At 41.7% G+C, this 24,983-nt stretch overlaps 1 protein-coding gene across 1 annotated transcript in view; it reads left to right on the top strand.

Moving 5' to 3' along the window:
- POFUT2 (protein O-fucosyltransferase 2) overlaps positions 1-24,983 on the top strand; it is a 131,792-nt gene that overhangs the window by 37,869 nt on the left and 68,940 nt on the right. The window contains exons 3-5 of the mRNA XM_086955529.1: positions 5,303-5,447; positions 10,640-10,750; positions 14,813-14,879. Coding sequence (XP_086811655.1) covers positions 5,303-5,447; positions 10,640-10,750; positions 14,813-14,879 — 323 coding nt within the window. The remainder of the gene's footprint in view (positions 1-5,302; positions 5,448-10,639; positions 10,751-14,812; positions 14,880-24,983) is intronic.

Raw genomic sequence — 24,983 nt, 5'->3', positions numbered from 1 at the left:
TTCAAGGTTTTGTAAATGCTAATTCCTAACTATATATGGTCTATAACCTATGGTTTTTTCAGTGAATTTTCAAGGTTTTGTAAATGCTAATTCCTAACTATATATGGTCTATAGCCTATGGTTTTTTCAGTGAATATATATATATATACATACATATATAAACATATATCATCTGTATATCTATATAAATACAAACATAAATGCATGCATACATATACTTATATGCATACAGATGCATGTTATTTACATGAAAGTTGAAAAAACACTAATAAAAGCAAAGCTAAAAAGCCACCTCATTACAAACAGAATGGCTTTAACTTAAACGAGGGCGAGATCTATTGCATTTTCAATGCTTGTTTACTTTGGTTCCATCAAGAAGGCATTCAGATGTGTCACACATTTGCCATAAATTCTGAATGTTAGCACTCTAGTTGCACATTAGATCACTGTAGTAAAGCTACTGCTCACCAGGGACGTCTGCTGCTGGTATTCAAAGTGCATGTTTCAGTCTGCATGTCAGAATTTTTTTAATGAAATAGAAGAGGATTTGAGAAGTCACTCAAAATGATCCCTAATTTTTCTTTCTGAAGCTCTAATCATACTTTCTATGGCAAAATTAACCCCCTCATGTTGTTCCTTTTTAAATTGAGTGTTTTCAGACTTACCACTCCATTCCAATCAAGATGGCTTCTGGTGTGCCATACTTTTGTCATAAGTAAGACTGTTAGCGCTCTAGTTGTTCTTTAGAACACTCTGGGACATTCTGTCATTGGGCTATACTTGGGGTACATCTGGGTGATATTTGGGCTACATTTAGGCTCTTTTGTCTCTGGTGGCCATCTTGGGAGACTGTATGTCAGAATTTTCTAATGAAATTGAAGAGGGTTTGAGAAGTCACTCAAAATGTGCCCTAATTTTTCTTTCTGCAGCACTAATCATAATTCATATGGCAAAATATACCCCCTCATTTTGTTCCTTTTTAAATTAAATGTTTTAAGAGTTACCACTTTATTCCAATTAAGATGGCTTCAGGTGTGCCATACCTTTGTAATAAGTAGGACTGTTAGCGCTCTAGTTGTTCTTTAGAACACTCTGGGACATTCTGTCATTGGGCTATACTTGGGCTACATCTGGGTGATATTTGGGCTACATTTGGGCTCTTTTGTCTCTGGTGGCCATTTTGGGAGACTGCATGTCAGAATTTTTTAATGAAATAGAAGAGGATTTGAAAAGTCACTCAAAATGTGCCCTAATTTTTCTTTCTGCAGCACTAATAATACCTTCTATTGCATAATATACCCCCTCATTTTTGTTCCTTTTTAAATTAAATATTTTAAGAGTTACCACTTTATTCCCATCACGATGGCTCCAGGTGTGCTATACCTTTGTAATAAGTAGGACTGTTAGCGCTCTAGTTGTTCTTTAGAACACTCTAAGACATTCTGTCATTGGGCTATACTTGGGCTACATCTGGGTGATATTTGGGCTACATTTGGGCTCTTTTGTCTCTGGTGGCCATTTTGGGACACTGCATGTCAGAATGTTTTAATGAAATAGAAAAGGATTTGAGAAGTCACTCAAAATGTGCCCTAATTTTTCATTCTGCAGCACTAATCATACTTTGTATGGCAAAATATACCCTCTCATGTTGTTTCTTTTTAAATTAAATGTTTTAAGAGTTACCACTTTATTCCAATCAAGATGGCTTCAGGTGTGCCATACCTTTGTAATAAGTAGGACTGTTAGCGCTCTAGTTGTTCTTTAGAACACTCTGGGACATTCTGTCATTGGGCTATACTTGGGCTACATCTGGGTGATATTTGGGCTACATTTGGGCTCTTTTGTCTCTGGTGGCCATTTTGGGAGACTGCCTGTCAGAATGTTTTAATGAAATAGAAAAGGATTTGAGAAGTCACTCAAAATGTGCCCTAATTTTTCATTCTGCAGCACTAATCATACTTTCTATGGCAAAATATACCCCCTCATGTTGTTTCTTTTTAAATTAAATGTTTTAAGAGTTACCACTTTATTCCATTCATGATGGCTTCAGGTGTGCCATACCTTTGTAATAAGTAGGACTGTTAGCGCTCTAGTTGTTCTTTAGAACACTCTAGGAGGCTGCAGTAGAACACAAAGGAATCAACTGACAGTCTCTGTCCTTGTTGGATGTACATGTTTTACTGAGAATGTCAGACTTCATTTTCACATGACTGAGAAAGATAATGTGAATTTACAGAAAATATGCTTTCAGTTTAGCTTATAGATCCCCTTCCAAACCACTGTGGGAAAATCATGAGATATTAGTTTTCTTTCAAACAATATTCATGATATCACAGCAGAAGGTTTTTTCACATGGTAAAATCACCTTAGAACCCACCACAATTCCTAAAACGAGTATGGTACCATCAACAAATGATTTATAATGTAACTAAAGTCCTAAAACCCTCTATTAACTACAATGCTTTTTAATGAGGTGCTATCATGTATATTGGTCCCAAGATGGCTGCCAACACTTCTTGGATGAAGTGCTGACAGCCAATCAGATCAGATGTGTGGTTAGGCTCCGCCCAGATATATATCTTTTTTTGAACCTAAATTACTCAAAATCCACTGGAGCACATATATTGAGACCTAGCAAAGGCACATCGGGCTAACAGTCCCTACAATTTTGCCAAGTTTCGTGCAAATCCATTCAGCCGTTCGAGCTAAAAGTGAGGCCAACCGCCCTATGGAAATTAACATGGGAAAAACGTGTTTTGGGACCCCCCTTTTTTCTCGGCCCCCCCTTGATGAAACCCCCCCAAATTGTCAGGGGCTGCTCAGAAACAAAATGTTCCATTTTCCTGAAAATTTCAGCCAATTCCGTCCACAAACGCCAAAGTTATTAGACATAGAATTTTCAAAAATCCCATAGAGAAAAAATCCTAACTATATATACCTACTGGCGACCGCCAGTAGGTAATATATATCTATACTACTATTATAAAGAGAGAACTGTGTCCTTTGAGCCAGGTAAACTCGAAAAGTACACCACCAATCCAAACACCCAAGACATCTTTGAAAACCTCAGGGCAAGCAGAAGGACATAGGCTATTAAAAATGAAAAATATACGTTGTTTAAAAAATTTAGAATGAAAAATAATGTAGTCCCTTGCAAGTAGCGCCGGCCGCGACGTCTGCGTGATGACATCATTTGCGCTCCCTGGCAACACTTCCTGAAATGGCGGCGAATCGTGCTGCCCGGGGTATCCGAGGCTGTGCAGCTCTGCGGATCGTGCCCACGTGCATGCTGACATCATTTGCGGTCCCTGGCAACACTTCCTGAAATGGCGGTGAATCGTGCGGCCCGGGGTGTCCGAGGCTGTGCATCTCTGCGGATCGTGCCCATTGACGGAAGATCGCGACCTGCTGGGAGGACTGCCGCGGCCCTGCTTGCTGCTTAGCGAAGTGGCAGCCTGTGCGGGCGGGGCGCCTGGAGCGGGACCGGACAATCCCTTAGAGCGCGGACGGGGGTGAGTCCTGGAGTGACTGGCACTGCTTCATGCGTGGGGAGCGGGAGGTAGCAAACGGTGAATTACAGGAGGAAAAGCGCCTGAAGCGGGACCGGCGGCTCTCCGGGACACGGGCGGGAGGGGGCTGGGGCCGGGGCGGGAGGGGGAGGCGGGCGGGAGGTTGGCCCTGAACAACGGCGGCTGAGGTAAGGCTCAGGCTCCGGGACACGGACAATGTCGTGGCGGGCGGGGGCCGGGGTGGGAGTGCACACAAGCCTGAAATGCTGCCCCCAGCCCCCTTCTGCCCCGGGCAACGCTGGGGCGGGCTGCTAGTATATATAATATATATATATATATATATATATATATATATATATATATACACATACATACACACAAATTCCTCTCCAAAGGGCAAGAAGAAGAGGCCACACCGGGGAGACTGTGGAGGAGTCTTTTATTGCTGATTTAAACCAAAGTTCGGGCGGATGCATTTCGGCATAATTTTAGCCTTCCTCAGCGCCTAATCGTTTCAGCAGGGTGTGGGGAAGAATGCCGGTGAAATACCTTTTTCCCTCCTGCCAGGTGCAAGCAAGCTCCGCCCCCCGAACAGCTCGAGATGTAATTCGCTGATATCAAGTGTAGTGGGATGCCCAATGCGTCCATACTACAAGTCCCAGAATGCTGTGGGCTGGTCTGGCACTGCGACAGGGGTAGGTAGAATATGCGGGCAAATGTCACCTGTGTGTCGGCAATGCAGAAACCTCCTCTGCTCCCCAAACTGCACCGACCTCATGATCCCGATTATCCATTCAGCAGAGGCAGGACCGTAGATCCGAATTTGCCAGGCGTGGGGTACAGTGACTCCACAGCAGCCTTACTTCATGCAGGATCCCAAGGTGTGCTCTCGGATATCCCAGTAACCTGGGCTCAAACAATTCCACCAACGTAGATACCAATAAGTCCGGAGCTCTTCGTGGTGCAGGGACCTCTTAAAGCGCGTCATTGGCAACCGCGCTGAATATGTACAAATTCCTCTCCAAAGGGCAAGAAGAAGAGGCCACACCGGGGAGACTGTGGAGGAGTCTTTTATTGCTGATTTAAACCAAAGTTCGGGCGGATGCATTTTGGCATAATTTTAGCCTTCCTCAGCGCCTAATGGTTTCAGCAGGGTGTGGGGAAGAATGCCGGTGAAATACCTTTTTCCCTCCTGCCAGGTGCAAGCAAGCTCCGCCCCCGAACAGCTCGAGATGTAATTCGCTGATATCAAGTGTAATGGGATGCCCAATGCGTCCATACTACAAGTCCCAGAATGCTGTGGGCTGGTCTGGCACTGCGACGGGGGTAGGTAGAATAAAAAAAGAAAAGAATATTGGAGGTGTATGCAAACAGCAATTTGGGAAGAAAAGAAAAAAGATGGGCAGAAGTAGTTGTAGCCTTACATGAAAATCACTCTTAAGATGTTTTGGGCAGGATGTTTGCAACAAAGTCACAGGTAGTTGCAAATCCTGTTGAGGAGGAACTTTTGTTTAAATACACGTTTTTGCAAAAGCTTTTTTACGTCGATAATTAATTTTCATATCTATTGCATTTCCATGTATTTACTTATGACTACTTTTTTGAACATTGAAAGCACTCTGCAAAAACTAAAACGTGACCTCCAAATTGGAATGATGTATTTTGGTTATGAGTTTCCTCTGTAAGGTTGAGTTGGTACCTTGTCGAGGTATCTTTCAAGCCCACTTTGCATACCTGTTTTCGCATCTTGATTGAAAAGTCATGGATGATAACGTTACCTCTGTCTTTTACAGAGGCTGGAGGACCTTTTATTGAACAAGTGTATGTTCTACAGGGCTATGCAGAGGGCTGGAAGGAAGGTATCTGGGAGGAGAAAGTTGATGCAAGGCCTTGCATTGATCAGCTCATGTATTCTGCAGACAGAAATGGCCACTACAGGTAATGTTTCATGATATAATTTTGTACTTCCAGTCTCATTAATGTATACATAAGGGTACCAATGCCAATTGAGTAATATTTTCATGAAACCTTCCAACATCTATTATCCACTTTAGATTTTGTTTTTGATTTATTTATTTTTGCTTTGGTGATTTAGTCCTCTGCTCGATTCACAAAGCCATTTGTGCTCTTAAATCAAACCTATAAGTGCAGAGGGCTGGATGTATGATTGCAAGTAATTCACAAAAGGTAATTGCATTAAATTCAAGTGTTTGGGAGTGAGCAAGGTGTGGTTGGTCTCGAAAGTTTGTGAGCACCCACAACTACGTGAGGTAAGTGTATTTACACACTCCTCGACTGCCCTTTCCTATTCTGAAAATAGTTAGAGATTTGCTCTTCTTTTAGCAGCATCAGTAAATTTCTTTATCTGGTGAGAAGATGATGGTACACTCCCAGTCTCGAAGCGGAAAAGAACATCTACTGGGAAATATATTTTTCCAGAGATGAAAAGAAATGTTCCATTTCACAATGGCATTTCAGCAGATGTAAAAGGTCTTACCAAGATGGTGGAAGTGCCATCACCGAAAATGTTTACTGAAGTACAATTGGGAAGCTAAAACGGATGCTACTTCCCATGTGTAAGCATGAAAGCTTTTGTGAACAGCAATATCCATTTGTCAGTTCAGTTTAGTTCAATAGTCTTTATTCGGCCCTAACAATCGCCATAAAAACACAAAATTAAAGTACATTGTACATCATTTAGTTTTTCGGCTTCATAGATTATTAAAGAGCTTTGCTCATTTGGTAAAAACACATATAAAACCTCATTAAATATAACATTTGCCCATTTATATTAACTTAAGAAAAGTATATGAAATGATATATTTGGCACTCATTTAAACTATTGAAATTATATATTTGGTACTTATTTAAACTATTAGCATTCTCATTAGAGCTAAAATAAGTATCCTTATAAAGCATACCTCCTCCTCAGTTTTAAAGTGGATAAAATGTAGCTGCGGACAGAGAAACAAATTGTAGGAGTTTCTAAACATTTTTTAAAAATCAATCCCTCTTGGAGTGAATGAAAGCGCTTATGCTTTAAAAGTGGTCTTAAAAAGCGTCTTCTCAAGCTGCTGTATAAAGTGTGTTGTTGTTTGTGAAGAGGAGTTGTTACATGGGCAAACCAGAAGAAATTCAAACCAGGAGCTAGGGTTAGGGAATGCACCCAAAAAATTAATTGTATTTAGCCTGTGCTTTGTAAGATACAATCTGTGTTCTGGTTTTTCTACCCAGGTTAGATACTGCTCTGTCCCATGCATTGTTGAAATAGGCAGATAGTTAAGAACTTAAGTTAAACGACTTGCCCTTGCGAATCTAATTCATTTCTCATAGTAAATTTGTTCTTAACTATGGCCTTAGTTTGGTGCTCAATGCAGTTTGGAGAATAAAAAAGGTTAATCATGCCCATGTTGTTTTCTTTACATATGCCAACCACGGGATAAGCGTCTATTGTCGAATTCCAGACAATTTCCTTAAATGTCTCTTGAAAAAACTCAATTGTGGGGTATACTGTATTTTGACCCAGAGTAAGATGGGGACCATTTTAACTTTGTCTTCTAAATAGCTCATACCCAATTCACTGTGGGATATAACATTTGGGATTGATTTTGGGTTAGCCAGAGACCGACAAAGACATTTGTTTTCAATTGCCTGCATTCTGGGTGGTGTTTTGTGACCCCACACACCTGATCCATATGTTCCCACGCCCAGACATTTAGACTTGTATAGCTGGACCATCTCTTTAATTGGCTTGTGCCCATTTTTTTTTGCAAATCTAAAAATAGATTCACTCACTACTCCCATTTTTTGTATCCTCTAACTGGTCATGCCGCCCTATGACAGGTTTGCTACGAACAGGATGCCCAAATAATTGAAATGGACAACCTTTGTGATGGCGGTCTCGCCAATAAAAAAATATTTTATTTTAGTGTGTTTTATACCACAAGTTAAAATAAACAATATCTGTTGGTTTATTTTAAGGCTGAGGTTTGTCATAAAGCGTTTAAAACCCTTTGAAAGTTTCTGGAGGCCAATTGCTGTTTCTGAGATTAAAACTGCATCATCTGCATATAAATGAACTAGGATTAGTCGGGAGGCAAATCTAGGAGTATCATCAGTACATAAACTCAGGGCTTTGTCTAGGAAATTAATAGAAAATAGAAACAGAAAAGTTGGCATTATATAACCCTGCCTGACCTCTCAGGCTACCTTTATGGGTTGATCACAAACACCTTGCTGAGTGTAGCGGACCTTGGTGGTGGTATCCCAGTGTAACCGCCTTATGAGGTTCAGCAATGGTGGATCCACACCCGCTACCTACATTAAAGACCATAGCTTTTCCCTACCCACCAAGCCAAAAACACAGGAGAGGTCCATAAGTGCCATATGTAATGAACCTCAACTGGTCTTGACATATTTTCCTGAGATGAGTAATAAGTTCAGTGCCTGTTCGATGGGCCCACTCCCGGTCGGAAACCATATTGAACCTTTTGAAAAGATTTATTTTCGGCCCAAGTTTCCAGTTTTTTCAGGATCGCCCATCCTAGAGTTTTTACTGTGGCATCTAACAAAGAAATTGGGCGAAAACACGTTGGGCAATTCCTAAATCACTTTCTTAAATATAGGTACTGCAATGCATTCATTCCATGTGTTAATTGGGGTCTCCTTCACAACTGATTTAATGATATTAGTAACTAATGGACCCCAAAATTCCAAATTAGATTTCAACAAGTCAATAGGAACTCCGTTGGGGCCTGGGGCAGCACTATGAATAACTTTAGTGACCGCTTTTAAGTAATTAAATTTGCTTGGCCAGACGTCGTCAAAAAAGAGCGGGTCAGTTATCGTTTCCGTACGGGGTTCATCGAGATGGTCCTCAGGATGACCATGTAAGTCATAGATCTGCACACAAGTAATTAGTAAATATATGGGTTCAGATTCATGACTGAGGTTGTTGGTTGATTCATTACTGTTAGTAGACTAGCCCTTGTGTGTAAGCAGACTAGTGATTTGGGATAGACAGTCGAAAATATTGAGCAAAATTCAGTTCTCATATTTTGAAAGATGTTACTTGAGATATACCAACCACTTAACTTCTAAACATACTAAACTTTGGGGTTTTGGTTAGGTGGTACAGTTAATACTTAAAATGAGCTAAACAGTTGTACAGTTGATGATAAGCTTGTCCTTGAATTTCCCACAGATTTTGAGAATTGCGTTAATGTATAATCCTAGCCACTTATTACAAGGCTAGCCACCATTGTTTGAAAATCGGTACCCCAGTACTGAATGCATATTCATTTTGGTGGGGATTGGAATCTTACATTTATTTTGGTTACTCAACCTCTCGCCAAACCACAGCTTTATTCTTGATGTGGGGGAATAATAAACATTAATACCTATGGAAAACCATTGTTCGGCTCTCCAGTCATACACACTGCCTATTGGTGATATCTGAAGGCAGAACCTGGCATCCTGTGCTCCAGATGCAGATCGTTCTTCCTCTCTCCCAGCACACAACTTCCAAATTTTACATACTTAACTGGATATCACTTCTTCTGAAGTAGAAAGTTAGAGATGCTGGCTCTTAATTGCCACAGATTCAAAATGTTAATCACTGATGTGGGTTTTCTCTGTATAATTTCAATATTCGGCATTGTTAATGTTCATTATAATGTAATGCCTCACCCATGTCTGAATTTTTGTTGTTGTTGTAATCACGAGGAATGTTATCCATGTGATAAACATTTTTTTCTTTTCAACTCGGGTGAGCTGTGCCCGAATTCTAGTCTGAAAGATTAAGAACTGTGAGCCAAATTCTTTGGGAATATCTTCTTACTGAAATGCCGGTGAACTAAGTACTCACACTCAAGGTTGGAGCTCTCAATGGGCACTCGCAATGTGTGATCTAGTTAGTGCTTTTAATATTTGGCAACTGCCCCCCATCCTCTCTGCACATTTCAAGAGTAGGCAGCAAACTCAGAGACTCTTGGGAGATCTGCTGCCAGTGGCTCAGGTAAGCCACAGGTTCACCTTGTGCTTGGCCACCCAGCCCTTGACATCTCATCTTCAAGTGGACATTATGCTCCTGTTCCTGGTACTCATGCTGGGATATGGTAGGGCTGTGGCCCTGTGTCCTGCCCAGTTGGAAATGCTGTGAGCCCAATGCCAATCTACACACAAACTCTGCTCTAATTCTCACTCTCAAACTTTCTACTCAATACAGCGTACTAGCACATATGGTGACCGCTATTCATACAGTAGCAGTCTCTATCACTCATCCTGCAATAATTTACATTACCACTGATTACATCATTCTCTTTTCTTGAAGGAGAGGCATTGTCAACTTCCATCAAAGCCACCAAACACATGGCTTGCCTTGTGTTCTCTACGGTGCTGCACCTACGTCCTTAACACAGCTCCTTGCATTCACGCTCATATACTGCGACAGTGGATATTCATGATGTTTCTCGAGAGTTCTTTTTGTGGAATTAATTATGGTTTCTATCACTATTGACAGAGGAAACAACTGAAATATCAAGAGTATACTACATGTTTCAGGATTTCGTAAAAGGCGATTTGCCATAGACTTTCCTAAGTATATATTTGTCTTGTATTAATACCTGTATATAAACATGGTATCTAGGTCAAACTAAAATGTAGACCTGGTTTTCAAGACAGTCTAAAAAAAAAGAATAAAACAAATTAAATGAACAGAGACAGTGTCACATTGAAGGCCTCGCTCAAAAAGTGCTGAAACGTAGTTGTGACTAAGCAACACTTAACCATGATGTGGTGTGGCAGTGTCACTGAATATGGAAGTACAGAGTTAAGCCTCCTCCAAACCTATCATTACATGATCGGACTCTGTCATTGTATTGTATGCTGTGCATGTTTATGGATTGTTCAGTGTGCTACTAGTGGTTGGTGTGCAGAGTTGGTATTTTAATACTGATTGTGAGGGCTGATCATTTAAGCTTGTTCTTTGCCTTTCTGCAGCTTTGTGTTTCATGTCTTTTTGATTTTAAAGCATAACAGTGCTTATTAAGGTTTTTGTTATATATTTCTGTATGAATAGTTTAAAGCAAACATTAAATATGAAATATTTAATTAAATAACTTCTCCCATAGGGGCTGGTTCTGGGGCTATGAGGAAACCAGAGGTTTGAATGTGAGCTGTCTGTCAGTTCAAGGATCAGCATCCATTATGGCTCCTGTCCTTCTGCAAAATACATCTGCACGGTAAGCTTCTGTTTGCCATGCAACTTTACCGGGGGTTGAACCAACCACCTAAACAGACCTTTATCCATCTCTGCTCCAGTGTGGATGCCATCAACTAGTCAACATTAACCTATTAGAGAGGATTTGTTTTTTTAGTTTCTAGTTGTTGACTTCTGCAATATACATCTGCACGCTAAGCTTCTGTTTGCCATATACCTTGACCGGAGGTTGAACCAACCACCTAAACAGACCTTTATCCATCTCTGCTTCAGTGTGGTGGGTGCCATGACCTAGTCAACTACAACCTATTGGAGAAAATTAGTTTTTTTGGTTTCTACTTGTTGACTTTGGGCACTTTTTCATATTTTTTTATTACTACTGATCTTAAAGTCATGTTTTACCATTTTTATTTATTTTTAATAAATACCTTCTATTGTCTTTAACTGAATTAGTTTGGAAATGTTAGCTTCTTTTTTGCTTAACTGTCATGTTGACATGGTGGTGCTATTCATGTAACACGTACAATTTTCTCTGAGGAAGGCCTTGCTGCTTGTGTCACGCTACAATTGGTAAGGTGTGTGCTCCCCAAAGAAATGTTTGTACTTATAGGCATTGAATTTTATTCAACCACATCTCATACCAATTTTGTGTCCTCTCCCCTCAATTTAACTATCTTGGTTACTATTGAAATAAACAATAATCACGGTGAATGCTTTCAATTGCCTGAAATTGGCCAAAGGAAAATATATTGTTACTGTTGATGTTATGTAATACACTACCTATACAGGAATCATAAAATTAAGGCAGATCAAGAGGAATTCATTTTTGTTTTAATTTCCCCTTTGAACAAACCAAAGTAAAGAAAAAGTTTACCGATAATCAGGGGGAACACTGGATTTAGAAGTGCATGAAGTATGATTGTTATTGCAGCCACCAGTGGCTTTCCTTTGTCAAACTTGGTGAAGGTCAGAACAAATATTGTATAGCAAGACTTTGGCCACAATGTCTTTAAAATAAGTGGGTAAATGTTCATGAGTTGCAGTAGGTAGTGGTTAATGTGTGAGGAGTTGTCCAAGTTCTACAGAGAGCATTTGTGCACGTGGACAACACACAGGAGAATGTGGTGGACACACAACGTTAGTGAAATGGGATTGAACAAAGGCTCACTTAAGCACAGAGGATACTGCATTCCTTCATTCATGACCTAAAGTCAGAAGGATTGACAACTGGAGGAATTCCGAGAGCCCTTGTGGTATGATGCTCAATAAATAAATACAGATCAAGTGAGCCATTACAAACCTGCAATGAATAGCAATCTTACTATTCCCTGGAATAGTGGTTGTAGGAACGTAGGATCCTTCTGCACGGTTACCCCCACTTTTTTGCCTGGTACTAGGCTGTATTTTGACTAGTGTGATTGGGATCCTACTAATCAGGACCCCAGTCTATCTGCTTTCTCCCTAAACTGTTGTGTTGAGTACATCCCAGATTGGATACTAGGGTACCCTTATAGGTCCCTAGTATATGGTACTAAGGTACCCAGGGCATAAGTACCCCAGAGGTCTTCCAATGGCTGAAGCATATATTTTGCCACTTATGAGAGACCATTCAAAAGGGATCTACAGGCCTGCCATTGCAGCCTGTGTAAGCTGGTGTTGGCACCACTTACTAAAGATATAGGTTTACTATATCTAAGGTCACTGCACTTAAAACCTATGTCACCCCTATAGCAGGCTTTTACAACCCTGAAGGCAGGGTGCTTGGTTCTAAGTGAGAGAGTGCCCCTGCATGAGCAGGACACCCATGCAACCTACGAAGTCCATTCTCCCGGGTTGTCAGTGAAGCAGCCATATACTATGTAGAGGGGCACCACGTAATTTCGTGATTACCACCTCGAAAATGGTTGCAACGAATCCTATCAGGTTTGGTATCAAAAATGTTGGAGTCATACCTCCATACCCTGAATAGTGTGGGAGAAATGATTCCAAGCACTGGAAGAGCCCTCTGTTAGGCTCTCAGTACTCCTGGTTCCAGGCTTCTTGACACGGACAGCACAAAATGGTTGCTGCCGACCAGAGACATGGTTCTGCCCTCCTGCTGCTCACAAAAGACACACAATTGATGGACGGAATGCAGAACAAATCAAAACATTCACCCCCAGTCAAGAGATCTGGGTTAAATCCTTCATTCTTTTTCTCACCATGCCACCCCAGTTTAGACCTGGCCATATACAAATCAGTCTTGACCCTGTGCCTCATGGGAACTTTCCAGCCCGAACTGCAAAGCCAAGTCCTCCCTGGACCATAAACAAGCATCCTAGAACCGGTTTCGGGGTTTCACCCCTCATCAACCAGGATAGCTTGAATCCAATGGCACAGTGAGCCCGGGACCAACCTCAGGCATATCCTGTGACAAGGATCTTCAGCCACACACTGCATTGTGTGCATCGTGGCCTGCATCTTTTGGTGAGCTGCTTGAGGTCCTCTCGCGATTCCTGTGCCTCCGGCCTGTGGGTCCATTTGAGGGTCACCTTTGCTTCTCCTAGGCTCCCCTGTTTGCTTGGGGCCTGCCCTGGCTCTCCTGCCTTTGGTGAGTCCCCTGGAACTTGCTGGTCCTGACGTTGCTCCTTCTTTGATTCGTGCGTGGCTTGCCTTTGCCAAGGCTTGTTGGTGCTCCCGCTGGACACCGACCCCTCGGCACTCGACATCCTTCGTGGGACAGCTCGTGCATGGTTCCAGGTCTTCCTCAGATTCACCTGGTCCTCACAGCTGCAGAGTCAAGGTCACCGTCATGCCACACACAACATCAGAGGGCATTCGTCTTCCAAGTCTCCTGGTCACTCCAGAGTGACATAGACACTGTCCCCTCTGCTTGAAGGTACATCTCGTCTAGATCTACCTTCGGATTCCACCAGACACTTTCTCCTCTTCCAGCAGCGGCACTTTCCTGAAGTCCTCCATTGGAAACGACAGCGGTTTCCGACACCACTTCACACATATTTACCCGGCTTCCCTGGTGTAGGTAACCTTGGTACTAGGGTATTTATGGGTGGGGTGGCTCTCCAACCTTCTGTCTTCCACTGGGTTTCTTCAGGGTCTACTGGGAGGGTCCTTTATCTATAAAAATCCAACAACGACTTACAAATAGAGTTGTATGGAGCATGCAGTTATGTACTTACTTCACATGCTCTCCGTGGGCTTCCCTATCTACTTACCTTGGGGTGCTCCTTGGGTCCCCAGCATTTCCAAGTCCTCTCGACACTGTCTTGACTCCAGTTGTGGTTCTTATATCACTTGCTTAGTATATGGTTTGGTCTCCCCATCCCACCCCTTCGGGCTTTTGTATATTTGTTGCTATTTACTGTGCTTCTTTGCTAAAGTATTGTGCATATTTCCAGATAGGAGTTATTTCTATGTTTAGAGAGTGTTATATAATAAATACATATTTTTATAACTACTTTGTGTGGTTCGTTTTCACTTTTAATCTATACTATAAGATTGTATTCTGGTAAAACAAGCTACTGTACACTCCTTCTGGACTAAGCCTGAAGGCTGCTCTCCACAGCTACCACTTAGAGAGCTTTCTAAGGTTGTCAAAGACATCTTAAATCGCCATAAGGGTTGTCTGAACTGGTGCAAGGTGCCCACTTACATTAGTGGACATCATATACCAGGCCTGCTTCTCACAGTGGTTAAAATGGGAGTATTAATTGAATCCTGTTGATGAGAGGGAATTATTGTTTGTGAGGTGTTAACTTCTTTCAGACTTTCATGTTTGGTTCCTCAGCTTGTCATGAATGACCTTCCAACTGTGTGTGATAGTTCAGTCCGGAAGGGGTATGAATGATTTGTCGGACTATTTTGAGAAAGGGAAACTACCTTCGTGCTCCCAGTATTTGCCCATTTTCCATGTCAGTCAAACAGTTATCACAAACACCGCAAAGTGTCACCTTCAGTTAGCTGTCGTGTGAATGTGTCAACTTTGAGTGAAAACCAATTGCAGAAATGTTTCCACTGGCTTTTGGGAGGTGTGCTGCCGAACATTTCTCAAATACTAACCACAACTACTTCCTGATTTTTGCAGATCCGTGATGGTCGATCGAGCCGAAAACTTGCTCCACGATCACTATGGTGGTAAAGACTATTGGAATGTGAGTATTTCGTAAGAATAATGGTTTACCGTGGGGTCAACCGGTTTCATGCTTGAGCGACTGACCCCACCTTTTCCCAAGGCTGGAGTCTCATTGATCTGGCAAAATAACAAAATCTGTTTGCCAATGAGGTTTTAGAGTGACTAATATATCTGTGTATATTCTTGTCATCATCCAGTGTGTGCAGAGTGTTGGCAGGAGAAACATAGTATGTGTGTTGGCTGATTTGTTGGGCACATTATCCTTTCAAGCAATAAAGACCTGCTTTTTCACTGTAAAGGATGCTAGTTATAGTTGGGATTCATGAGGGATTTATTGGAACATATCCCTTGTTCAATTTCTGCAGGCGACCACATGAAAAAAGGGTTGAATTTAACCACAGGTAAGTGGTATACATACCCATAGTTCTTTTTTTAAAAAATTTTGTTTGGAAGTTTACAAACTCTTTTTGTTTCTCTGTTGAAATTCACCATAGACTTAAAGTTACAGTATCAGCTCTAAAATATTTTTTTTAACATTTAAAATGTAATTCTTAAGCAGCAGCAACACATGTCAGGTAGGTCCCGGTGCTCTGGAGCAGTGGAAGAAGGCATAGGTGGGAGGAGCAATAGATGGAAGTTGAAGTGTTCCTGATGCACTTATAGGGAGCCGTTCACGACACAGAGGCTGCTGCACAACAGTGTGCAATCCGAATTAACTGTCTTCTAGATGAGTCGCCCAACCATCACTGGTGCCACCTACAGGATTCACTGGGTCTTCCAGCGAGCTCTGGTCTTTTCAAAGTCTCATTTGAGATTAAGAAGCAGAGGTAATCGTCCAGTACAGAGCCTACCTCTCATCTGGGTCTTCCCGGCCAATGAACAATTTGGAAGCATTACATTTCTTCAGTCAACTCTAATGTCTGGTACATTCCCTGTTGTCCCACGGCCCATTAACATCTGGCAAATTCCATGTGGAGTTACCCCAACAGTCCAAGTTCGTCAAGTCTTCTTTTGAGCACTCTGTAAACTGCTATACTTTATTTCTAACTGAAATAATGGACTGTTGAAAAAAATTCTCGACAGTTGCACGTGCTAACTCCATGGAAAGCTTAAGTTCATATTGTTTCATGTCCAATATGATACTTCTTTTGAAGTTTGGATGTGCATATGACATCATTGTTTGTGGCAGTGGGCAACACCAAGCACTCTTTTAGCAAAGTAAGAATATGTGATGGTCCAGCTATCTACTGTCCTACGTATCATGTCTTGAAATATACAATTCCCAGCAATTTTCCTAAGCTTTTTGCCAAAAAGTAAGAAGTGCTGTATTACTTCAATCAACATGAAACTATGCAGTGCCTCAGTATAGAATTATTTCCTAGACTGACAAAGTAGCCGACATTTTTTTTTTACCATCATCTTAGCCTAAATTAAAGTGATTGCTATGACTTTGGAGGAGATTTTTACGGCTGTTGTTTTATTTATGATGGTGTATGCATTTCTGTCTTTGTTTATTTTGTTTTCGAATATTGCAGATGTTAAGACTGGTAGTGTTATAACATTGTCTTTTTTGCTCGTTAAAATATGTCTCTTTTGAAATATTTGAAAAACTCCCCTTTTAACTTTAAAATCATCACTTAATGATTTCTCACATTTTGAGTGTAGTTTTTAGGTAGAGACTGGGCAGCCCATGTGCTGCTCTGCGAGGCATGGTATATTCGAGTATGGACTTGTAGCTCCGTCCACTCTCTGCCCATATTTTTCATTGGCTTGTAAATGCTGGCTTCTGATTCGTTAATAGGCTTTTTAGTCCCTCCTTAGTACCACCTTGTCTTCATTCGTAACCTCCCATGAGGACTGGCCCATTAACTTCAGTTGTAACACGGTATGTCTTATTTAGTCTGTAAGCACTATTTTTTTTAATGCGTTTCTCCTATTGCAGGCATGACATTCTTTCCTGCAACTTTCAGCCCGCCATGCACGCTTTCATTTCTCAAGCAGCCCAGGACAATGGTGTTCGAGGTCTCTCAATTACAAGAGTTTCAGCTATTAGCATTGTAAAAGACAATGCCTTTGATTTATGAGTTAATTATCAAAACAGAAAAATAGAAGGCATTGTCATTTACAATGCCAATAACTTAAACTCGCAAATGCGAGACCTATTGCATTGCAAATGCTTGTTATACATTACTTGCAGGTCTTCTACTGCTGGGTTGCGGGAACAGTTGACAAGCCTCTAAACTGTGAATCATTTGGCCCTGGAATTTGAATATCTTTACTAACTGATACATTATTTGTGGGTTCTGGTGCATGACAGGCCACTTCCATGCTATGCAAGCTTTTGTTTCATTTAAGACATGCACTACTTTTTTTCTGAAGAGAGAAAATAGGAATTGTGTGCAAATGGCCCTCTGTGAAGGGTCACCCCAAACATTTTTCCTTTCGCCTCCTCTTTTTCTGACCTTCTTTGTTTGGCCTTAGGACTCTGAGCACTTTATCACTGCTGACCAGTGCTAAAATGCATGTGCTTCTCTCCTAAACATGGTGACATTGGTGAATACATGATTGGCATATTAGGTTAACTTGCAAGTCCCTTGTACAGTGGTATGCCATATAGCCAGGGCCTGTAATCTAAATGCTACTAGTGGGCCTGCTGCAAAAACAACACTTGATGGACAGAATGCAGAACAATGTCATACATTCACCCCAGTACAGAGATCTGGGCCTAAATCCATCGTTTTTTTGCACTCCACACCACCCCAGTTTAGATCTGGCCATATGCAAATCAGCCTTAACCCTGTGCCTCATGGAAACAGTCCAGCCCGAACTGCCAAGCCATGTCTTTACTGGACCAGAATCAAGCATCCTAGGACCGGTTTCTGGCTATCGGCCGTCTTCAGCCAGGATAGCTTGACTCCTGTAGTGTGGAGACCATGGGACTCACGTCTGAGCATACCCATCCCACTCGGGGTGACAAATGCAAAAACAACAATTGATGGACAGAATGCAGAACAATGTCATACATTCACCTCAGTACAGAGATCTGGGCCTAAATCCATCATTTTTTTGCACTCCACACCCCCCCCAGTTCAGACATGGCCATATGCAAATCAGCCGTAAACCTGTGCCTCATGGGAACAGTCCAGCCCGAACTGCCAAGCCATGTCTTTACTGGACCGGAATCAAGCATCCTAGGACCGGTTTGATGGACAGAAAGCAGAACAATGTCATACATTCACCTCAGTACAGAGATCTGGGCCTAAATCCATCATTTTTTTGCACTCCACACCCCCCCCCCCCAGTTCAGACATGGCCATATGCAAATCAGCCTTAACCCTGTGCCTCATGGGAGCAGTCCAGCCCGAACTGCCAAGCCATGTCTTTACTGGACCGTAATCAAGCATCATAGGACCGGTTTCTGGCTATCAACCGTCTTCAGCCAGGATAGCTTGACTCCAGTTGTGTGGAGATCATGGGTCTCACGTCTGAGCATACCTGCAGCACTGGTTGTGGCACCCACACAAGTAGCCTTTCAAACCTGTCTCAGGCCTGCCAGTACAAGGCCTGTGTGTGCAGTTTACTGCCACTTCGACTTGGCATTGAAAACTACTTGCCACGCCTTAAACTCCCCTTTTATTACACATCAGTCTCCCCTAAGGTAGGCCCTAATTAGTCCCAACGGCAGGGTGCTGTGTAAGGAAAAGGTAGGACATGTACTCTAATGTTTTGCATATCCTGGTAGTGACCAACACCCAAATTTGTTTTTCACTACTGTGATGTCTACTCCTGTCATAGACTAGCATTGAGAATTCCTTAAAATACTTTAAAGCTGTAATTCCTGATCAGAAAGGAGTAGCTGCATCATGCTTTATATCTTTGGAATGGTAATGATAATTCCTCTGTAATAGCAAAGTTGGATTTAACATTGTTATTTTAGAAATTCCACATTTAGAAACAGGGCATTTCTGTGCTCTTACTGCCCTGCAGTCTGTCTCCAGTACACATCTGGGGTGGGTGACAGCTACACCTTATGCATTCCCTTTAGACAGCCACAAACGCAGAAACTATAGGTGTGTCTGAGTACCCATCAACATACATCTGCATTCCGATGGTTCTTCCTGGGCAGGAAGAGAGGAAGGGGCTGACACACTCCAATAGGTGGTTTCTGATGTCCCACACAAAGGACTGATTAGTCCTGGAGCCAGGACTGGGAAGAAAGGAGAGCCTGCATGCACTTCAAAGATCCTTCTTTGAAGTCACCCCCACTTCAAATGCACAACTGGGTATAAGTACTGGGCCTCTGACCCTACCAAGACTGTACACTACTGGACCTGTGAAGAACTCGGCCAGGAGTAAAGATGCAGTGCTGAAGCTTAATTCACACTCAACTTGACTGCTGCTCTGGAAGAACTGCTTTGCTGTGCTGCCCTCCTGCCTGCCGATCTCTGCACTGCTGAGAACAAGGACTGGACGCATCTCACTTAAACCCAGAGTGACTCCAAGGGCTTGCTGGCTTGCCCTCTGTTCTGAAGTCTCAGGGCTATCAAAGAATTCCTTCAACCCTGCGACAGCACCTGGACCCTGCCATCCTTGAGTCCAGCCCTGCCAAAGGGTGCCAATAAAGTCCTGAGCCCTTGAAAGTGAGCTTCTGCTGTGCAGAACCATCGAAATTGACGCAGTGACGACTTGGCGCCTATTGGAACCGACGCATTGCCCTTCGACACAGAAGCTGATCGGCATCGCTTTGTGCGGCTCGACAGTGATGAACAGCACGGCTTGACGATGACACAGTGGCTGCACAAAGCCTTCATAGTCTGCATAGATTGAAACCGACACTTCCTCCATCCAACATACTTTTTTAGCTGAACGTGTGTCCAGTAGCTGGTCTGCCCTCCATTGCTCTCTGCCTGAACTTTGGATTTACCCAGTCCAGCGCGACCTCAAGTAACCCCTAAGCGCTATTTGTTTCTAACCACTACATTTTAAAATGAATCTTTAAAAATTCATAATTCCGGTTCTACCTATTGGATTTTTGTTGTTTTGGTCTTGAGCTACTCATAGAATTATTGTCAGTGTTCCTAAACCTGTGTGGAGTATTTTCATGGGGCTTTCATTGTGTTGCTGTGTGTGTTGCACACATACTTTACACATTGCCTCTTTAGATAAGCCTGACTGCTCTGTGCTAAGCTACCAGAGGGTGAGCACAGCTTATCTTTTAATGTGTATCTGTCTGCTTACCATGACTAGAGTTGTGGTTCCTGCTTGTACAGGCTTCATACTCTGACAACCAAAAACCCCAGTTATAACTGGAATATAGAAAATAATGTCCAGGATCAAACAGTGTTCCAACCAAGGATGCCTTGTAATATCGAAAAAATAAACTTCTTCAGATTTCAAAGGGCTATCTTGACTACTAAACAACTAATTCTGTTTCCTTTCTTGTATCAAGTCTGCCATTCAGCGGGGAAGAGAAAATACTATTCCCCATTGTTAATGGTTTGTCTAAATGTTTTACACTTGTCTCCGTACAAATAGTCTTATTCTGTCCATGCACTCCCTTTGTCTCCCAATTGAAATACAGAAGGACCCCCCCTCCCCCACCGTCCTTCCTATAGCTCTGGCTGGAAGCAGCACTCAGGTCCCTCACGTTACACTCACTGACCAAGACAAAAGGTACACATGCCTGCTGGATGTATGAATTTGACCACAGTTAAATAAAGACCTTTTAGTAGTACGGCACACCATAGCTCTAGACACCTGTTATTGTCTCTTCTAGTCTTTTGAGTCCATAACTGCACACTGTTTTTGTTTTGTCCCTGAAAGCTGAAGAAGCATTTTCATTTTGCTTAGAATTGTTTTCTGGTGTGTAGGTTCCTTTGTTTGCTGTTTATGCTTTTAATAGCATATAACTACATCCCTAATCTGTTTCCTAGAAAAAGAGCACTTGTGTAGTGTCTGGGAGATTATCAACAGTTCCTCGCAGGACTTGGTTGCTTGGTTGCTTAATGTGGTGCCCATGGGATTTCTTTGGGTTATGGTTATTCCATGATTGCTGGAGATCTTCATCAATCTCCTTTAATTGCTTACAGTCACTGATTTGTATTGGAGGGCCCTGTTGCTTGTCTATTGATTATTGTAAAGGAATAAAACTGTAGTCTGGTATTGTTTTGCTTTAGGGATATTAGTCAGGCTTTCATATCTTTAAAAATGTGTATCCTTTAACACAATCGTGGAAAAAAAGAAGTTGTATTGGTTGCATGAAATTGAGGAAATACTTTTTTAGTTTTTGCAGTCGGGATGCATTCAGTTTATCTTTATTATGATACGGAACTCCGAGGGAGGTCTACACAACATAAAACCATTATAAAACAATGATACATAGTACAAATTAAAATCAACTATTAAACATGTATAAAACCTCCAGTCTTTAATACATATTTTAAAAATGACATTAACTGTCCAATATAAAGTGACGGCATGCATAACACCACCAAAAAGATATTATGACTGCCATTCTGCGGGTTCAACCACTTCACAATATCATTGTGCATAGCGCAATAAAAACTGTACAAGCATCACATTTCAGTTCACAAAACCATAGAAGCACGTTATCCCTCACTTAATCCCAACCTCACGAGAGGTGCTGAACATCAGAAGAAAAATGGAAAAGCTAACATATTAAAAAGCTTATTTGAAAGCTTAATTTTCGAACTTTTATAAAGTGCAATATGTAAAGTGCAAAAAATGCATAATATATTCTTATAAATGCAACCTTAATGAATAGCAGCATACACACACAAAATTAGAATATACCAGTGATGCATGACTAAGACATGACCAGAAAAAGCACCATCTGTTCCATTTCATCAGAGCATTCCAGACGAACATTAACATTGAATATGTACTCCCACCTATGAGGAGCCACAGCCATAATGGAAATACAATGAAAGTCTAAAAAATAAAGTTCTTGTTGAACTCGACCATCCTGTAATCGGATCATTTAGGGGAACATTGAATTAGTTTTGAACACGCACAAATGATCCACCAGGCCATGATATTCCTGCCCCATGGCCCTAACAGATATTTTAAAAAAAATAAAACATCTATACATCTTATTCCAGATCATTTCATACAAAGAGAATTCTACAAATGGACTAGCTTCTAAAGCAGAATGTATGTTATATTTAATAAATATAGGCCTTAAAAATGGCAACATACGTTCTGTAGTGCAGAACACACGATACATGGTTGAGGCCCTGAATATGTAGCTGGCACAGCTCTCATCTCCTGACCTTTTTCAGGATTGTGCCCCAAATGCCAGTAATCACACGTAAAAGAGAGTAGATCCAGTCACAGCAATAGGACCAGCCTTCTGATCCCATGTGGAAAATTCCATATTAAATAGGGCTGAGGTTTGTTCTCCAGATTTCTCTGTTGCACCTCCTGATTACGCCGATTTGACTAGTATATCTCTGGCCAAACTTATTTTAGACACAGTACCATTTATTAAGCTCTTCAGAGCGGACTTGGACATGAAAGAATCTATATTAAGATCAATTGCAAAACGTTTGTTACCCTGCTCAAAAGACATGAGAACACACTTCTTTCAGCAGAGCAAAGCCTAAGAGGATAATAAGCAAAACTTCAGGCGCATAGCATTGTGGGTTGCAAGTGTATTCAAATTGCCTATCTGCTGAAATATTCGACCTTCAATCCCCTCGAAAGAGTGCCAATAACTCATGTCTAGCACTTTGCACGCATAGCACAAAGAAGGGGAGATTCTGGCCTTATAGGCTAACAAGGCATGCCCAAAATAATGTCTCTCACAAATGTTTCTAAAATCTATTCACGGCATTGGACTGAGAGAGATCTCTGCTCACGCAAAGCTTCATGTGACCAGTATCCTGCCTGTTCTTGGAGAAAATCTTCCTGAGATAAAGATACCAGTTCACTATTTCAAGTTTATCAGTACCCAAATACCAATGAAAGTTCCTGTTGCGTCTTACCTATTCTTTCGAAAGATCAAGACTTTGCTTTTGGAACTATTAATCTTCAGAAATGGGCTTCAGCATACTTTGACAAGGCTACTAGGTGCCGCCGTGAGCCAATAGGAGTTAGGTCCATAGTGGCTACATCATTGTCGTATAGAAGGGAGCCAATGGACATCGAAACCAATTCTCGGGGGTTAACCCTTGCGTGAATTAAGGTGCCTTGAAGATCAAAAATATATAAAGAAAACAAAAGGGGAGCCAACAAATAGCCTTGCCTAAGACCATTATGTATTTAACCTTACGGGATAAACCCTGTGTCCCTCCCCTCAGAATTTGGCACCAGGTATCCGTGTGTAACTCCATATTAAGATCCAGGAGGTGGTGTGTAACCCCCAAAAGAAGTAGCTTCCCCCACAGCGTTTGGCGATGTACTCTATCAAACACGCTGGAGTAATCAATTAATGCTGTGTATACCAGTTTACCACAAGATAAGACATATTTTTTCACTCCCATTTGAAGGATTGCAGTATTATTCAGTGTACTATGATTCATCCTAAAACCAGCTTGTTCCGGAGGAATAATATTCTGATCTTGTGTCTACTGCTGTTAAATGACAAAGTAAGCTCTTTGCGAAAAATCTGCCAGATGCACCCAGCAATGCTATCTGTCCAAATCATGCCAGAGAGGATTTGGGGCCATTCTTATGAAACGGTGCAATGAAACTGCCCTTCCATGACCAGGGGATTTTCCCTGAATGGTAGCAATAGTTAAATAGCGGGGCAAGGAAATATCCCCAAGCTACAGCCTCCTTTTTAATCATCGCAGTGGGAACTTCGTCAGACCCCAAAGCGGTGGAAGTTCTGGCATTCCTTTTAAACCCCACTATCTCATCCACAGAAGGGGCACCATACCCCTTGAGCCAAACCACATCCACACAAAGGTTCATGGGGTTATCTAACTTGGTATTACTTGCATACAACTGGGGTATATAATCCGTCCAAGTATTTTCAGGATTAGGGATTGTCTTTAGCAGTTGCGGCCTCTCTTGGATTGATCCATTTTAATTTACATTCTCTTCTACTTTTATGTAGCTTGCGACGGGTTCATATCCGTTTGTGACTATCAATTTCATGCTGTTAACCCAGGGCAAACAGAAAAAGCGGAGTCCTATTTTCACAAAATTCAAAGGCATGCCGCACTCGCACACTGAGCATCATGCTGTAGTAGTGAGTAAATGACTGACAAGAATGTGGTCTTGTTCTTCCTGATGAACTCTGTGACGATTACCCTATATCTTTTTCCTCTCCACTCTCCATTCCTTTAGCTGGGATTATTATTGGATAAGAGATACTTGGCAATTCTTCAGCCCTTGTCTGAACCACCTTTTGATATTTTTGAAAGTCATATAAGGCATTACAGCCAGTTCAATTGGCTAGTTCAGGCCAGAGGATATCAAGGTGTCTGTCTCAAATGGAAATGAGCTTCAGGTGTATTTATTGAGATTACATATTGCCTGTTCATGTTGTTTTCATATGATAATTTGATCAAGTGTACTGTTGGCTCAGCTACGATACCTAAAGACCTGCTTAGTACATTACATTTTATGATACCTATTGCTGCACATGCCCCATAACCCTCTGATGTTTGTGTCTGATGCTTGTGTTGTAGCTCAAAAATCTGCAATCTTTCTAAAACTCACAATCACTGCATTGTGCTTTGCCATTATTGGCTGGGTCAGTCCTGCCAGATAGTTGTGAGCATTACAAATTTGGAATCTTTGCCTTTACAAAATATGTTGTTCTTGCTCAAAGTAGGTGTAATGCTATTGGTGGGAGATTTAAATTGTAGTTATAAATGAGAGGGGGAACAGAACTAGCAAGAGTAGCGGCTGGCCGAGGAAACCGCCTGGCCGGGAAAATTTGTGTCAACATTCAAACTTTTTGAACTGTGGAGGAAACTGGATAGAGGAGTTAAGCAGTTTTCGTTCAATTCGGAGACCCATGAAACACATGCTAGACTAGATTATATATTTTCACCAGCTCCAACATCTTATAAGGTTCACTAATGCAACTTTCCTAGAGAGGGTGTGTCTGATCATTCACATTGAGAATCGCTCTGCCTTTACCACCCTC

This window comes from Lissotriton vulgaris, chromosome 2_1, assembly GCF_964263255.1.
Source record: "Lissotriton vulgaris chromosome 2_1, aLisVul1.2, whole genome shotgun sequence".
In the NCBI taxonomy this organism is placed as follows: Eukaryota; Metazoa; Chordata; class Amphibia; order Caudata; family Salamandridae; genus Lissotriton; species Lissotriton vulgaris.
Note: the sequence above shows the minus strand (reverse complement) of the source record. Positions and strands in the feature narration are given on the sequence as shown.